Source organism: Gracilinanus agilis, chromosome 3 (genome assembly GCF_016433145.1).
Source record: "Gracilinanus agilis isolate LMUSP501 chromosome 3, AgileGrace, whole genome shotgun sequence".
Taxonomy (NCBI): Eukaryota; Metazoa; Chordata; class Mammalia; order Didelphimorphia; family Didelphidae; genus Gracilinanus; species Gracilinanus agilis.
The window spans coordinates 280,321,267-280,339,611 of NC_058132.1; the positions used below are offsets into that span (position 1 = coordinate 280,321,267).

General features: G+C 36.8%; 1 protein-coding gene across 2 annotated transcripts in view; it reads right to left on the reverse strand.

Moving 5' to 3' along the window:
• Positions 1-18,345, reverse strand: part of KIF5C (kinesin family member 5C) — a 199,651-nt gene that overhangs the window by 56,772 nt on the left and 124,534 nt on the right. For both annotated transcript variants that reach the window (XM_044669882.1, XM_044669884.1), the window contains exon 11: positions 5,022-5,170. In XM_044669882.1, the coding sequence (XP_044525817.1) occupies positions 5,022-5,170 (149 nt within the window). The remainder of the gene's footprint in view (positions 1-5,021; positions 5,171-18,345) is intronic.

An 18,345-nucleotide genomic window follows, 5' to 3' on the forward strand; every position in this document is an offset into this window, starting at 1 on the left:
GACAAGGTATTGCCATCCCATCTTACAAAGATTAAAATTCCTATCATTTTGGGGCAGCTAGGTGGCTCAGTGGATAGAGAACCAAGTCTGGAGAAAAGAGGTCCTGGGTTCACAAGAGACAAAGAAAAAAGGGGAGAAAAGACCTACTTGTACAAAAATATTTATAACTACTCTTTGCAATGGCAAAGAATTATAAATTGAAGGGATGTTCATCAATTAGAGAATGGCTGAACAAATTGTGGTATATGATGATGATGGAATACTGTGAGATGTGATGCGATGATGATGTCATGTGATGATGATGATGGAATTGTGCTGTAAGGAATGATGATCTGGAGGATTTTAGAAAGAGCTGGAAAGATCTTCATGGACTGATGCAGAGTGAAATAAGCAGAACCAGGAAAAACATTGTGGAAAAGAATTAACTACTCTGGGCAATACAATGATTCAGAACAATTCTGGGGGACTTACCACAAAAAGAATGCAATCCACCTCCAGAGAAAAAACTGTTGGAGTCAGAATGCAGATGAAAGCATATGATTTTTCAATTGCTTATTTGGGCTCATCTTTTGGAATTTGGGTTTTATATGATTACTCCCAAAAATGAAAAATAAAGAAAAAATAATAAATTTTTTAAATGAGGTACTAGGCTCGAATCTACCATCAGACACCTCCTAGATGTATGACCCTGGCTCAAGTCACTTAACCCCAATTGCCTAGCCATTACCACTCTTCTTCTTTTGAACTAATACTTTGTATTGATTTTAGGATAGAGCCACAGGTTTTAAAAGAAAAAAAGCATATGGTCAAATTAGAGCCAAGGAAGGAAGTAAAGGATAGGAAATATTCAAAACAAATAGCCTACCTTATAGTATGATCTAGTATGTATCTCTACAAAACTAGTGTCTAATATTATGATCACTATTACTACCACCACTTCAAACAAATAATACTTAAAGTATGTCCAGAGAAGCCAATCACTGTGCAAAACCCAACAAGTTTCCGGTACTAGAACAAAGCACTGTGTGATTCCTATTGGGCAGCCCAAGTATTCCTTCATTCCCTTCTGATCCTATCAAATCTCACCAACATCCATTGGCCCCAACTGCTATTTTATCTCAATTATTCTAGGAACTTACTAAAAAGAAGTTCCCCGGTGGTTACAAAAACAACAACAAAAAAAAAAAAAAAAACCTCCCCAAAAGAAAGGCTTGTGCTGTGAAAAGCCATGTAATCTAGAAAATTTTGAGCTACTTTCATTTTTGAACCATTTTTTGTTTTTATTTCCATGTAGGTTTGTTACAATTAAACAGTGGTTTATTTATTCTCAAACTGCTAGCTAAAATTGGCAGCAAATATATAGTCATACTCTAATCTGGCACTGAAATGGAGGTAATGTCTTTACCTCAAAGGACTATTGTGAGGACAATGCAGGATAATGTAATATAAAGGACATTATATTTCTTTATTCAACAAACATTTGTTAAAAACAAACAAACAAATAGACCCTGTGCTCAAAGAGCTTATGTTCTATTGGGAGAAGTTCTATTGGGAAGAAGAAAGGGGTATGGCGAGTAAATAAAGGGTCCAAAAAGATGCTCTAGTAATATAGGAGGGAAAAGATAGTGTCAACTAAGAAGGATGGGAGAAGGCTACACAGAAGGGAATTCCAGACTGAGGACCTGGGGACAGTTCAATCTGAACTCAAACTAAACCTTAGACACTTACTAGCTGTGTGATCTTGAGCACTTAACCTTTATTTGCCTCACTTTCTTCAACTGTAAAATAATGCTAATAATAGCACTCACCTCTCCAGGATCAAAATGAGATATTTATAAAGCATTTAGCATGGTACCCAGCACATAGAATGTCCTATAGAAATGTGCTAGATATAAATATAAATATTATTATTGAGGTAAGGATTTTGAAAGGCTGACAACCTCATCACTCAACTAAAACTATCCTCTCCAAAGTTCCCAGTACCCATTTATTTGCCAAATCTAATATAGCCAAACTCTTCTTGAACTCTCTGAGAAACAGAGAATGAAGTATGATTATGGTGAAATAGAATAGAGATAATCAGAATTTGGGAAGATTGGAGTTCAAGTCTTGAACATATACTGTCTCTAAGACTCTAGGGTAAATCACTTAAATTTTCTCAGCCTCAAAATGACATCTGTACAATGATTCATTTGTCTAGATGGCCTCCATGATCCCTCCAGCTTTAAATGTATGCTCCTTTGCAGCATTTGGCCCTATGGAGCATCTTTTCCTCATCTAAGTCTCTTTTCTCTGGGTTTTTTGTGGCAATGCTCTCTCCTGTTAATTCTCTTATCTGACTACTTCTCGGTCTCCTTTGTTAAAATGCTAAGATCATTAGCATGCTCTCACCCTTTAGGAGTGTAATGCAAAGCTTTGTCCTGGATCTTTCCTTCCTCCCAATCCCTCCCTTTTTCCTTTTCTCCTTCTCCCTCCCTCTGTCTCTCTGCCCCTCCCCCCCTCTCTCTTTCCCCTAAGCCCCTCTGTCCCTCTCCTTCCTTCGGTCTCTGTCTGTCTAGGTCTCTATCTCTGTCTCTGTCTCATCTCCAGACCTGCATTACCAACTGCCTTCTGGGCATTTCAAATTAGATGTCTAATAGGTATCTCAATATCAGTCTCAATTTAATCATCTAGACTTGAAGGCCTCTAAGATCATTCCAGCTCTAAATCAATCTGATTATATGTTAAAAAAAAAAAAAATTCAACTTTTCCCCCGCAAACCCATCTTTCTGCCTAGACCATCCTGTTATTGTTGTTCAGTCAATCAGTTCAATACTCTTCACAACCCCATGGATCATATCACACCAATTCTGTCCAGCTTGGCAAAGATACTGGAATGATTAAGGCAAACAAGAAGTTAAGTGACTTGCCCAGGGTCATATAGCTAATAAGAGTCAGGTTGAATTTGAATTCAGTTCTTGCCTAAAGCCCAGTGTTCCTTCCACTGAGCCACCTAGTTGTCTCCATGACCCTCTATTTCAGCCAAAGGCTAACCACTATCCCTCCAATCCCCAGATTCAAAACTTCAGTGATATCTTCAATCCTTCACTTTCTTCCTCCCTATCATTCTATGTAATAATAATAGTAATAGCTGACATTTATATAGCAATTATTATATGCCAGGCACTGTGCTAAATACTTTATAATGAATTATTTTCTCATTTGATCCTCACAGCAACCCTGAAGGGTAGGTACTATTATTATTCCATTATATAGATGAGTAAACTGGGGCAAACAGAAGTTAAGTGAAGGTCACTCAGGTAGGAAGTGTTTTGGGCAGCATTAGAACTCATGTCTTCTTGACTTCAGGGCAGCTAGGGAGAGCAGTAGGTAGAGTGCTGGGGTCAGGAAGACTCATTTTCCTGAGTTCAAATCTGGCCTCAGACACTAACGAACCATGTGACCCTGTTTGCCTCAGTTTCCTTATCTATAAAATGAGGTAAAGAAAGCAAGGCAAACCACTGCAGTATCTTTGCCAAGAAAATCCCAAATGGGATCACAAAGAGTTGGACACAAATGAAAATTTCTTCCTGACTCTAAGTCAGGTTCTCTATCTACTGCACCACCTCATTGCCACTAACCAGTTGGCAAATTTTAACAATCCAATTTCCAAAACAACTCTTTCCATCTCCCTACCTAGGACTTAGACTAACACTAGTTCAGTCTCTCAATACCTATTACCTGGTATTTTGCAAGAGCCTCCTAATATTTCTCTCTATACCCAGTCACTACTTTTCTCCAAGTTATATTCCACACAGCTTCCAAAGTAATATTCCTAAAGTATAAATTTTGATTATATGCCTCTCCTGCTCAAGAGGGAACTTGAATCCATTGCCTCTGAGATCAAACAAAAGTCTTTGCTAGTGTGTGACCTTGGGAAAGTCATTTCACCCCAACTGACTAGCCCTTGTCACTCTTCTGCCTTTTGGAGCCAATACTTGTATCAATTCTAAGACAGAAGGTAAAGTTTTGAGGGTGGTTTTTTGGGTTTTTTTTTTTTTTTTTTTTTTTTTGTCTTTTTCCATTAAAGCCCTTCATGATCTGGCTGCAGCTCATCCTTCTAGATACCTTCACCCACTCTGATCATCTTTGCTATCCTTCCCACATAAGATGGAGCCCCACATCTATGCCTTACCATAGCTTATTTCCTCCTTCCTGGGAAAGCATACTCTCACTCTCCTCACCTCCATCTCAAGGTCGTTGTCAACCTTATGCCTGGATGAATGTAATATTCCTATCTGAACCTTCTTTTGGGCAACAAAATGATTCATTGGATAGAGTGCTAGGTTTAGAGTCAGGAAGACTCATCTTCCAGAGTTCAAATATGGCCTTAAAACTTGGGTAAATGATTTAAATTCTAGTTGTCTCAGTTTCCTCATCTGTATAATGAGCTGGAGAAGGCGATGGCAAACCACTCCAGTATCTCTGCCAAGAAAACCTCAAGTGGGGTCACAAAATACAGTCTCTGTGAACCTAGAACTTACTGCTGAAGAATGGAAGATTGAGAATCATTTCCCACTTGAAGGCTTTCCTGTCAACTGACAATCTCTATCACACCTGAATTACCTTGTGATGGATGTAGATTTTTTTTTAATCTCCTTAAATGAATATGTGTTGTTTCTCCCAATAGATGTAAGCTTTCTGCAGGCAAGGCTTGTTCTGTTTTGATTTTGCAGTCCCAGTCCCTAGCACAATGCTTGGCACATTAGTACTTATACACACATAATTGTTAGGCCCTGGGCAAGTCACTTAGTAAAGTTTAATTATTTTTAGACATTTAGCAATGCTTTTTAGACTTGCCAAGGGAACATGGGGAAATCTAGGAAATTGTTTTTGTGGTTTGACTGTTTATAAGGTCCATCTGAGTATATCCAACCCTTTTCTTCAAATCACTCTCAGGTCACCAAAGCTCACAGGTAAATGGATTCATTGGTATCATTCTCCTTCTACAGCATTATTGGCTTCTAGGCCACAATTCTTACCATTTCTCCATCTGTTCAGTTCCATTTCCAGATGCTGGATCACATTCTTCAAGCTCTTGTTTTTGTCTTTTTCTTTCTCATATTTCTTCTTCCATTCTTCAGCAGTAAGTTCTAGGTTCACAGAGACTGTATTTTTGATGGTCTTAGCCCTAAAGGGAAAAAGGAACCCCCAAAAGGTGAATAAACTCAAAGTATCATTGCAGTTTAGTCTAGATTCCCCATTTTTTATTCCAAAAGCTTCTAATGTGAGAAAACATTTTGTTATAAAAACTCCCCCACAAACATATTTCATTCAGCCTCCAAACATGGTCTCCTTCCCAGTGTAGAGTAGAATAAATGACAACACTGTTTTCCCAGATTCGGGTCTTTGAAGTAATCTGTGACTTTTTCCATTGTCTCTCATATCCACGCAGTTGTCAAGCCTACTATTTCTTCTTTCAAAATGACTCACAGATGTGTCCTTTCCTCCACACCCCCACATCTAATCAAGGTCGTTGTCAACCTTATGCCTGGATGAATGTAATATTCCTATCTGAACCTTCTTTTGGGCAACAAAATGATTCATTGGATAGAGTGCTAGGTTTAGAGTCAGGAAGACTCATCTTCCAGAGTTCAAATATGGCCTTAAAACTTGGGTAAATGATTTAAATTCTAGTTGTCTCAGTTTCCTCATCTGTATAATGAGCTGGAGAAGGCAATGGCAAACCACTCCAGTATCTCTGCCAAGAAAACCTCAAGTGGGGTCACAAAGAGTCAGACATGATTGCATGACTGATCTTTTTTTCTAGCCTTGAAACTTTCCTCTTTTCAATCCATCCTACACATCAGTCTCAGACTAATTTAAAAAATAACAATGCTTTCCTCATTACAGACAACACAGACACACTGACACACACACAGACACACACACACAGACAAACAGACACACACACACACGCACACACACACACACAGGTTTCCCCAAAGTCTTAGGCAGTCTAAGATTTTTGGGATACTACAAATGTTATGTCATGTCATGTCACATTTGCTATTTACATGTTATTTCCTGTTCTACCCTCACCCCCAATAGAAAGTAAGCAACTTGAGAGAAGGGACTGTTTCTTTTTTATCTATGCATCACCAAAATCTAATACATAATTAATAAATAATTGTAGACTGCTGAATGAATAGAATTCCTTAGGGATCATTTGAGAATCCAGAAGAGGATTCAGTGCAATGGGAATGACCAGTATACACGGGGACCACACAGAAGACAGACCACTACTAAACAAATGGAAGCAATCTGGCATGAGAGGTTTTCTTCTAGAAATGTGTATTTCCTATAGACAATTATCCCTAGGGTACTGTGAATTGGAGCAATTGCTCCAGGGTACAAACTGCGTTGCTGTAATTACTGGTGGATGGATAGTGACTGAGGAAGACAGCTGGTCAGGGAGAAGATAGTGACACTTGGGATAAATAAACCAAAGGGGAAAAAAAAGACTTTAAGACTCATAACATACCTATAAATATGTAGACATATTTATGAACTAATTACACGTACATACATAAAATTATTAGCCCATAAATATATATGTATATTTGTGTGTGTAATAAGTCCATGAACAATCATAGTTTTATGTTTAAAAAAAAGGTAAAGATATAATTCATCAAAAGAAATTCCCTTCTTAGAATTAATACTTTAAATGATCTTCCTTTCAAGGAGCTTAATCTAAATTAGGCATATTTGCTACAGGCTTGATCTTTTCAAACACAGTGTTTCTTTGACAAGGATGTTAAAACATGTGCTATCTGGTATGCAAGTCAAGTTAATTACTGCTGTCATCAAGTGCCATTTTTGACATGATTTTGGTTCTAGTAAAATAAACTCAGTAATACTCAGCAATGGTGTAAACCTGTCATGCTAAAAATTAATTCCCAATGTAGACAACTAAATAAACTGGCAAGAGAAGAATTGTAAGACACAGCTTAAGAACTGAAATACTTTTCTTTAAGCTCTGCACGGCTCCAGACTATAGTCTCCCAAAGACCTTCAACTCTTTCCATAACAGCAATTTTATTTTTGTTTCAAAATTTCTTGATATATCACTTTGTAAGAAATTCAAGGCAGCTTTCCAAGTGCTTTCCAGATGCAAATACACTGAATTATGTACTACTAGTATCTGAAGTCAGAGTCAAAAATAATCAAGAGGTAAAGGCTGGTTAGGGGTGAAGGATGAGCTTTTAATATTACTCTTCAAAGTTTAAGTATTCCCTTGATGAATTTTATGACCTCAAAAGAGTACTACAATAACAATGGTAATACTTATTTGGCACAAAGCTCTTTTGCTTTCATTATCTTATTTGATCATCAAAGTGCTATGTAGTAGGAACTACCCATTTTATAGATGAGGAAACTGAAATTCAGAAAAGATAGGTAAACTGTTCAATATCAGTAATTATCTGAGGCAGAATTTGAATCTAAGCTTTCTTGATTACAAGTCCAGCATTCTATTCTGTGAATTATTATCATGAGTGTGAGTTGTTAAAAATAGGCATAGGACAGAGCCTTTAACAATATCTATTAGTTACATAAACTAATCTAGCTTATTGCTATAGTAACTAGTCCCCTTTTGAATATTCTTTCAGTTATGGAGAAAATAACTAAGTCCTTCACAAGCTTTTGAAATATAACATAGTGGGAAACAAAGTCTCATTTTTCTCTCCTAGACATCTGTCAGCAATTTCCTTTTATCTCTAAAATAACAGAACATGGAAAAAAATGACTTAAGTGGGATTTAAATCAGACGTAAGAATTTCCTAAATCTAGAATCTTTTTGTGCATTGGAGTTATAAGGGAGGATTATCTAATTTCTTTGTTTAGAGTGGTTTTTAAAATAAAACACATACTCTATCCAAAAACAGCCTGAGAGGGCCCATATGTACAAAAATATTCATAGCAGCTCTTTTTGTGGTGGTAAAGATTGGAAACTGAGGGGATATCCATCAATTGGAGAATGGCTAAACAAGTTGTGGTATATGATTATGATGGAATACCATAGTAATGTAAGAAAAGGCAAAGGAGATGGTTTCAGAAAAGTCTGTGAAGACTTATATGAACTGACACAAAGTGAAGTGGGCAGAACTAAGAACATGGTACACAGTGTCAGCAAGATTGTAACAATGACCTACTGTAAAAGACTGATCAATGACAATTCCAAAGGATTAGTAAAAAAAAAATGTTATCCACCTCCAGAGAGAGAACTGATGAACTCTTCTTAAGTGCAGATTAAAACATTTTTTAACCTTCATTTTTCTTACTTTTTCCCCCTGTAACATGGAAAATATATTTTTTGCAAGATTTCATATGTATGACGGCTATCATATTTCTTGCTTTCTTAATTGGCAAGGGTGAGAGTGGAAAGAGGGGGAGAATTTGGAACTGGAAATGTTTTTAGTGGTCTAAAAGAGCCTTTAAAATAAGAAGGAAAAGCTTTATCAACTCACTTTCCCCTGGAAAATAAATAGTAATGAAACACATGACATTATAACCTCTCCTACTTAACCAGAGAGAATCACAGTCAAGAATTGAAAGGGACTTTAGAAATCATCTCATAATATCAATGTTAGAAGGAACCTCAGTGGATTCTAGCCTAAATCTCTTGTTTTACAGATTAGGAAAAGAGGTCCAGATAGGGAAAATTATTGTATCCATGTCACACACAAGTCAAGGACTATCACCAATTCTTCTGACTCCTAGAGATCTTTCCATTGCATCAAAATATCTACTGACTTTTGTGGAAGTGACAATTGTTGGTGGTCTCCAAGTTTAGAAAGTTTTTTATATTTAACAGAGAAGAAATAGCCAGCATTTACCAAAAAAGTAATTATTCAAAACTTATCAAAAAAGGGTTTTTTTCCATAAAGTTTAAGATAAGATCTCCCTCCTAATGCAATTAAAAGTGGATTCCATTTTTTAATACTAACTAGCTTACCCAGAAACACACCTACTCTGAATATCAATTTCTTAATCCCTAAAACATAAATAATGATACTTCTTTCCTTAGTTCAATCCCACCAGAAAAGTATCTTAATGGAGGAATCAAAGGGCCTGGATTCCAAAATATTAACTCTTCTACTATGCATTGAAAAAGACATTTGACTCCAGGACTCAGTTTCTTAGTGTGTAAAAGAAAGAAGAGTGGAATAGATAACTTCCAAGGTCCCCTCCAGTTCAGTGATATTCAACAATAATAATAGCAATTAAGTCTTCCACCCTAAAGGCCTTCCCACATATTAGCTCACTGTGGTATGGACATCACTCTGGGTTCTTGTGTTAGTGACCAGTTGGCAAACTTTTTTCAGCCTCCACAATTCACAGAGACTATCTGTCCATTCAGGAAACAAAGAGCTCTGATCTGTTTTGCTAAAGGGAATAACCACACTCATTGGAATCATAAATCCTCCAGGTGAATAATTTAATATGAGGTGACTGCCAATCAAAGGCATGCATAATGTCAGAGCAGCACCTCAAAAATCCCTCCATTCTCAACTCAGTTAGTGGCCACCAAAATTTACCCACAAAGAGCCCATTCCAGTTTACACACCACCATGGCAGGCAATGAACAAAAATCCTTGGAATGAACTACTTGGGGAAAGAAGTATAATTAGTTCTTAAGTTTATGGACCCTAACAGCAGGATCCTCTTAACACAAATGAGCCAAAACATGCAAGTGCAATTAGCAGGGCATCTGTTTTGGTTTTTTTTTTTTTTTGCATCTTTCCTTTGTTTGTGCTATGTTCAAAGGAGTTAACTACAGCTTAAATCAAATATTCTCTTGCTTTGCCCCAACTATAAATCTTACTTGCCCAAAGGGAGCAAGCTATTCTCAAGTTAAACAAAACCTCAAAACTAATGAACATTAACCACAACTGGGGAGATGAAATTAACCACAAAAGATACAGACTGGAGGGCATACATAAAAAAGAACAGATAACAGCAATACATTTTCCAAACAGGTTTATTATGACGCAAACAGACAAACTGACAAGAGGGTAATTACATTAGCTAGAAAGACAGATTCCTGGCACTGGTATTATTGGACTAGACTTCCTGTGCGGTTCTGAAAGACAGGATGAAAAATTTAATTATGAGGACACCCAATGCCCACAAGTCTTCAGTTAAAACTCTAACCATAGTTTTTCCTTCTCAGCAGAGTTGTGGTCTTTCCTTTCACTGCATCAGTAGTGCACATTCTACCCCAAAGCTTTAAGTACTGACCATTATATTCATTACACTAAGCAAATGCCCAAGAGAATGCACATTGGAAGGGGCATCTAGTTCCAAGCTGACCTAATACCTGAATCCTTTCCATAACATCTAGCCTGTGCTTGGACCAGAGCTGGACCTGCCCATAACATTTAAAACTGGGAGCCCTAAGAATGTCTTTTCTTTACCACATTTTGGGAGGGTACAGTACAAGTTGGCATATTACCAGAGAAGGGCAACCAAGATAACGAAAAGTCTTGACTTTGTGCCATAAGGGTAAGATTAGCTGAAGAGATGAGAGATATTTTTAAGACAGAGAAGAGAAGGCTTAGGGGGAATAGGAGAATTGTCTTCAAGGGTTTCAAAAGGCTGTCCCATGAAAAAGGGATTAGAGTCAAATGAATGAGCACTCATTAAATACTTATTTTTGAAAAGATTAAAAATGATCCTGTATTATTTTTTTTAAACCCTTAATTTCGGTGTATTGTCTCATAGGTGGAAGAGTGGTAAGGGTGGGCAATGGGGGTCAAGTGACTTGCCCAGGGTCACACAGCTGGGAAGTGACTGAGGCCGGGTTTGAACCTAGGACCTCCTGTCTCTAGGCCTGACTCTCACTCCACTGAGCTACCCAGCTGCCCTCCGTATTATTTTTTCTTGATCCTATTTAGTTGATTTTGTTCTGTAACTGCTTTAAGTCACAGTTCTCTGTCTCTGAATTCAGTTCAGAATTCAACTGGCCTGTAATGGGTTGTTAAGAAATCCAGTTTGCTTCTTAATCATTATTCTATCCTTGCCTTAAGGAATTCTGCTAACCTTGGGGAATGCAGCTCATCATGAGGGCATAGGACCTTGTATCTTTATACCACCACGTTATTCTTCAAGGATGTCTGGTTTACTGTAGAAAGAAGTCTGGACCCTTATCTTTGGTCTTGCAGGTAGACTCAAACAATGAACACTTCTTAATCAGAAAAGAAAGAAGAGGAGGTTCTTGCTAGTCCTCACTCCCAGTTTCCAACCAATTATATCATTCCCCATGCCTCAGCTACTTAACCAATCATGTGGTCCTCAACCCCAGGATGTCACCTTTTCTCTTCTGTTCTCTTCTCTGTCATCCCCCAAACCTATAAAATGGAAGCTATAGTTTTGATTGGAAAATGAGGCATTGAGCCATCTTATTCTTAGGTTACTGGCCCTAATAATAAAATGTTAATCTTGCTTGGAGAAACATGCCTTAGTATATCTTTTTGTTAAACTTCACTCACAACACCATGTGGCAGGTACTAAACTAAGTGAATGTTATGTTTGTACTGGTTAGCCTCCAAGAATAGAACTAAAAGCCACTGATATATGGAAGTTGCAAAGAGGTTAAATTTATAAAGAAAAACTCCCTAACAATTAGAGTTAACCAAAAGCAGAATGAGTTACCCTAAAACAGTGGTTCTCAAACTTTTTTGGCTTACGCCCCCTTTTCAGAAAATATATTACTTAGCCCCCTGGAAATTAATTTTTTTATTTTAATAGCAATTAATAGGAAAGATAAATGCACCTGTGGCCATCACCATACCCCTGGATAGCTGCAGCACCCACCAGGGGGCAGTGGCGCCCACTTTGGGAACCACTGCCCTAAAAGGTAGGTAGGTTCCATCTCCCTGGAGGTATTCAAAACAAAGGCTGGGTGCAATAGAAGAGGATTCTTGCTTTCAGGTATTGAACAAGATGACCAACTGAGGTCCCTTCCAAGGATGATATCCTGCAAGTATCTAATTCCATACATTGTTAAAGTCACCCTTATTTGTGGTCATTAGCATGTCGCTAGGGAATAAACTAAGGAAGTCAAATAAGAAGATAAAGGAAAATTTAAATTCAGAAATTTTGCCTTATCCCAACTATAACTCTTACCTGACCAAATGGGAGCAAACTATTTTCAAGTTAAACAAATCCTCAAAACTAATGAACATTAACCACCCCAACAAAAGATACAGACTGTAGAGCATTTTTTAAATCAGTTCTGATACAATGAAAGAAGATATTTCAGAAACTTATATGAATGAAAATTGGTTTATGGGTTTAAATCACTCTGATTACCCATGCCTCAAAAGGAAAATTGAGCAACCTGTGATCCATTTGCAAGCTCTTGTCCTTGCTTTATGTCAAATCGATACCAGGTTTTTAATGTGTTGAGGTTACATTTTCATCTTCCTTAATGATAATTATTATACACACATTCATTGGGAGGTGATGTAAGTTATTGACCAACTGTCACTAGCCTTGATTTTCTTCAACACAGCTTTTTAAAAATGCATAAGAGGAAAAAAGAAATTACTTTCTCTAGCTATAAATCTCTTCCTAGTTCTCATTTCACAGCCAAAATGTAAATGATGTGTGCACCTTATTCATGCCAGATCAATCAAGCTCTTTTGTTTCCAGAGATTTGCTGAGTCAGACATTTTCTAAATTGATTCATCTGCAAACCCAGGGTTCTTTTTTCCTTCATTAATTACTACCCCTAAAGGAAAAGAACCTTTAAAAAGCTTCTAATACAATCAGTCAACTTGGGCTTAGTTGTGGTTTCTTTTTTTACTCATGTATATCTTTTTAGAGTAATTCTAAAATATTTTTAAAAACTAATTTGAGATTAGGAAGTAAAAAGGCAACAATTAAGAGTAAAAATCATTTAGAAGGAAATTATATCACTAAGAACTAAGTTGCCCTCAAAATGTTATAGACAACTTTTGTATATATAGGGCAGCTAGTAGTAGGTAGTATATAGTAGTAGATAGAGCAATGCGACTGGAGTCAAGAGGTTCATCTTTCTGAATTCAAATCCAGCCTCGGAAATTTACTAGCTATGTGACCCTGAGCAAGTCACTTAGCCCTGTTTGCCTCAGTTTCTTAATCTGTAAAATGAACTGGAGAAAGAAACAGCAAACCACTTTAGTACCTTTGCAAAGAAAACCCCAAATGGGGTCATGAAGAATGGAATACAACCAAACAATAACCTCTGACCTTAAACCTAAGCTCTTCCCAGATGTTGCTGAAAGCATCTCTTGTCAGTGACTAAATACTTAATATTTTTAGGGAATAGTACAGCATTGTGCTGTCGATCTATTTTCCTGCTCTCACTGCATGACAAGACAATCTCATTTTCCAGTTACATGTGTTCTTTGTAGCTTTGATACCTCTTAAGATGCACCAGTTTCTATTGCAATACAGTCTAGTCTATTTGTATACCTACCATTCATCTTTACCATGGGCATTTTTTCAGGTGTCCTTTAGATAAAAAGAAGTTTTGACTACTTTGAGACAGTAATGTTCCACTGTTCACCACCATATAGCATTATTGGGAGAATGTTATAGTAGCAGTAGTACTAGTCCTAGTGGTAGTAGTAGTACTAGTGTGGTAGTGGTAGTGGTAGTGGTAGTGGTGGTAGTAGTAGTAGTAGTAGTAGTAGTTAGTAGTAGTAGTAGTAGTAGTAGTGTGATACTTGTGGTAGTAGCAGTAGTAACAGTCATCCTCATCTTAGTAGTAATGGTACTGATGGTAGGGGTGATGGTATTGGTAATGGTAATTGCAAGAAACATATCATCTACCTCTTAGCACCATTTAGCTGCCCCCTAGAATCAAAGGACCTGGATTCAAATTCTGCCTCTGGTGCTTACTAAGTTTATTATCCCTGGCAAGTGACTTAATCTCCCTGGGCTTCCATTTCTTTATCTATTAAAAAAAAAGACTAAATGACCTTAGCAAGGTGATCAAGTAGACAAGAGTGTTTGACATAGTGTCAGGGGAATCTGAGTTAAAATCCTACCTCAGTCACTTGCTAGTTGTGTGACAATACTGTAAAAAGGGGTAATAATGCCTATATATATATATGTATATATATATGTATATATATACATAACATATAAAAATAAGGACCTCTACTTTAAATGAACATCATATTACTTTTAATTAAGTATCCATAGACTTCACATTTGCTTTGAAGGCCACATGTAAAGTTTCAGAATTAGAGCCTTGTATCGTCTCTCCCTGAAGACATCAGATAAAGCTTCTGCTATGTAGAATTTGAAATCTTCCTAGCATTCTTCCTCTAAATTAATAGCAATTAATTTATTTAATTGCCTAACTATATCTATTCTTATAGTGCCTGGTAGATGCTTAATCAATACCTATTGATTTATTGAATGATTGTTACTACTCAGAAGAAGTTACAACAGAAGCTTTTAGTTACATTTTCCATTGAGGTTAGGAAACCTTGAACAAGTCATTAACTATCAGTGATTTAGTTATTCAGTGATTTCTGAATTTCCAAATCCTATAGATTATTTTTGTGTATGTGTGTGTGTTTCTTGGTCTCTGAAACAATATTGTCACCCACTTTTCTCCTAGATGCTGTCTTCTCTCTAGGTTTTTGCAACACTGGTCTCTTAGATCTCTTCCTCTCTGGCTGTTGTTTTTCAATTTTCCTTCACTGATCATCAATCATATACTACTCTTTAACTGTGGTCTCTACTTCAGTTTCACTTATCTGTCTTCATATACTCTCTGAATGACCTTACTATCTCCCTTGATTTTAATTATCATCCCTACTCATATTTATATACCATATCTATATCTATATCTATATACCAAAAATCAATATAGCTAACCTTAGTCTCTCCACAGAACTCCAGTCTACTAAACATTTTGAACCAGATATCCAATGAGTATCTTGAAATTCAACATGTTCAAAAGAGAACTCATGATCTTTTTTCCATGAGTCCCCCCGCCTTTCTTTTTAATTTCCTATCTCTTTCCAAAGTGCCCTCCCCCTTCTTTCTAATAACCCAGATTATCAACCTTGGAGTAATCCTTGGCTCCTCATTTTCCCTCACCCCACATATCCAAGAAAAATTGTCCAGTTTTGTTGATTCTACTTGTACAATCTTTCCTATCTCCACTCACACAACCATCACCCCTAATTCAGGCCCTTATCATCTCCCACTTGGACTTTCTCTTTTCCAACACATCCTTAATCTACCAAAATGATCTTCCTAAAACAAAATTCTATGTCAATTGAGAGCCAGACCTAGAGAGGTGCTAGGTTCAAATCTGACCTCAAGACACTTCCCAGCTGTGTGATGCTGGGCAAGTCACTTAACCTCTATTGCCCTAGCCCTTACTGCTCTTCTGACTTAGAACCAATACACAGTATTGATTCTAAGATGGAAGGTAAGGGTTTTAAAAAAAAACAACACAACCCCACTGGCTCCCTATTATCTCTAAGACTATTTACCTTTATTGTCTCCAAATTCAAATAGAAAATCTTCTACTGGGCATAAAGTCTTTTATAAACTGACTCCAACCTACCCTTCCAGGCTTAGTATATAGTCTTCCTCTTTATACACACTATGCTGTTTCTTACTATTGTTCCTCCTCTATACCATTCAATCTCTAGTCTCTTTACCGTCCTCAAACTTAGAATTCACTCACTTCTTTCAAAGTTCAAGTCAACTATCATATTTTTATAGTTTAATTTTTTAATATAGAAGAAAAACATATGACATCATTTGACATCACTTATCACGTTTTCATGGGTATGTGATTTGTGGTTTAGGGCTTTAAAAGATCAAAAATGAATAAAATGGAAATAGGCATCAAGTAATAACATTTGTCCAAAGCAGTGGAATTGCTTGTTGACAATGGGAGGGAGAGAGAAAAGGGAAGGGAAAGAAAATGAATCATGTAAAACATGAGAAAATATTTTAAAGTAAAAATTTTAAAAGAAGGAATGCTCTACAGTGTTCTGGGGATTGGTGCAATCTACATAGTCATGAAGTCATTGAGTTCAATAGCAAAGTATCTGAGTGATGGGAAGATATCAAAGACATGAAAAACTCTTGAACTATATCAATGCTTCAAAAACGACCAAGAGATCATCAGAAACTATTTATCTGAACCTAACATTCTTGTAAAAGCTCTGTGAGAGTAATCTTTACATGAATCAAAGGCATCTTTAATGAGGGTATTAGTAGGAAATAAGCAAGAGATATTCATAAATGGGGCATATTAACAGTAACTGAAAGATTATAGAGGATATATAGTTCCAATGAGCTAATTGTTGTTCATGGGAAAAAAACATTAAATTCAGTAACACACACAAATTTTTTTTCCAGATTACATGCCAATACAATTTTCAATAATCTTTTCCTTTTTTGCATGCAGTCCATGTTCTCTCCCTCTCTTCCCCCTTTTCCTAGACAATAGGTAATATGATATAGGTCGTGTTATTATATAGAATATATGTCCATGTTCATCACATTGTGAAAGAAGACATATGGCTTACACTAGAGAAAAATTCATGGAGGAAATCAAGTGAAGAATGGCATACTTCAATCTGCATTCATTCTCCATGAGTTCCTTGTATGGTAGTGCACAGCCTTTCTCATCATGCGTCCCTTGGATCCTTGCATTGCTGATAACAGTTCAGTCATTCACAGTTGATCATCATACTTTGTTGCTGTTACTGTGCTAACTACAATTTTAAACCTTTCTTAAAACTCCCATGTTCAAAATTATCTTTGCATTAGCTTTGGATTCAGGGGTAGGGAGTAGACTCATGATTTTCTTGGTATAGGGAACTTCCATGTGATGAAATCCCTTTTACTCATCTGAGTCAGGTCCTGCTCTGCAAGGAAATAGTTTTAGAGAGGTATCTAGAGCACTAAGCATAACCCTTATGACCCAGGGACTTATATCCAGGACTTGAACCCAAATGACTCCAGAGTTGGCTCTCTCAGTCTGCTTTGTGTGAAGATTCTGTGTGGCATAATGAATAGGAATTTTGCCTCACAGCTAGGAAGGCTTAGAATTGAGTCCTGACTGGGTCACTTTATTTCTTAGTGTCTAAGGTGTCAGACGCATAGCCCATAGGCTGCACATGGTCCACAACATTCTCCAATATATCCCAAACCACATAAAAATGTAATTTGGAAATATTTAATGAAATAAAGAAAGCTATAATAAAGCATAGATAATATTAATATGTGGTTTCCATTATGTGACCCACAGGGATCCTTGCATATGGTTTAGTAGCCCCCATTTCTATTTGAATTTAGCAATACTCTAAGAGTATAATTACAGAAAATGTGCTGACCTCTTCATTGTTTCCTCACAATGAAGTTTCCTCACTTAGGAGTTTCCTATATCAGGGAAAGCACAGATCCAGTCCCCAACAGTCTATTTTGGATGTTGTTGTTGTTCAAAAATGTCCTACTCTTGACTTGATTATTTTCTTGGCAAAGATACTGGAGTGGTTTGCCAATTCCTTCTCTAGCTCATTTTACAGATGAGGAAAATGAGGCAAACACAGTGGTCACACAACTATTGTCTGAGGCTGGATTGGAACTCAGAATGATGAGTCTTCCTGACTCCAAACTAGTCTGCTCTTTCCAGTGCACCATTTAGCTGCCCTATATTTTGAATATATTTACATGTAAATATATTATTTCACACAGTGGAAGCAAGGTTTAGATTAAGGACTGTTTTATTTTGGTCTGACACCTAATTGGCACTAAGTAGATACTTGTTGATTACTTGATCAACTGAAGAAGTCAGCTAATTAAGGGCAAGGATAGGAAAAACAAAAAACCAGCCTCTTCTCTATAATCAAAGGATACAAAACAAGCCAGACAAAAATCTAACAATACTTCTGCCCAAAATTAACTACATCAATGATCAGCAGTTAACCTAATTTTCCCAGTAATCACAAACGGTTTTATGTCCAAGATGACATGGGCGTGTGTATATACTGACTGACTTTCATATGATAATGAAATAAATTACAGGTATTCTTTTCATTTCCCAGGACCTCAAAGTATCAACATTGTGTCTTCAGAAGGATAAAGAGCTTATTATTTCTCAACTCTAATTTCTCAGCTCAGAAAACTGAAATACAGTAAATTAATATAACTTTTAATATATATATATATGCATATATATATATATATAATATAACTCCTAGAGTTCAGAGTAAAGGGAAATTTAAAGCACTTTGTCAAATCATCTATGTTGTTTAAAAGGGGGGGGGGATGTGG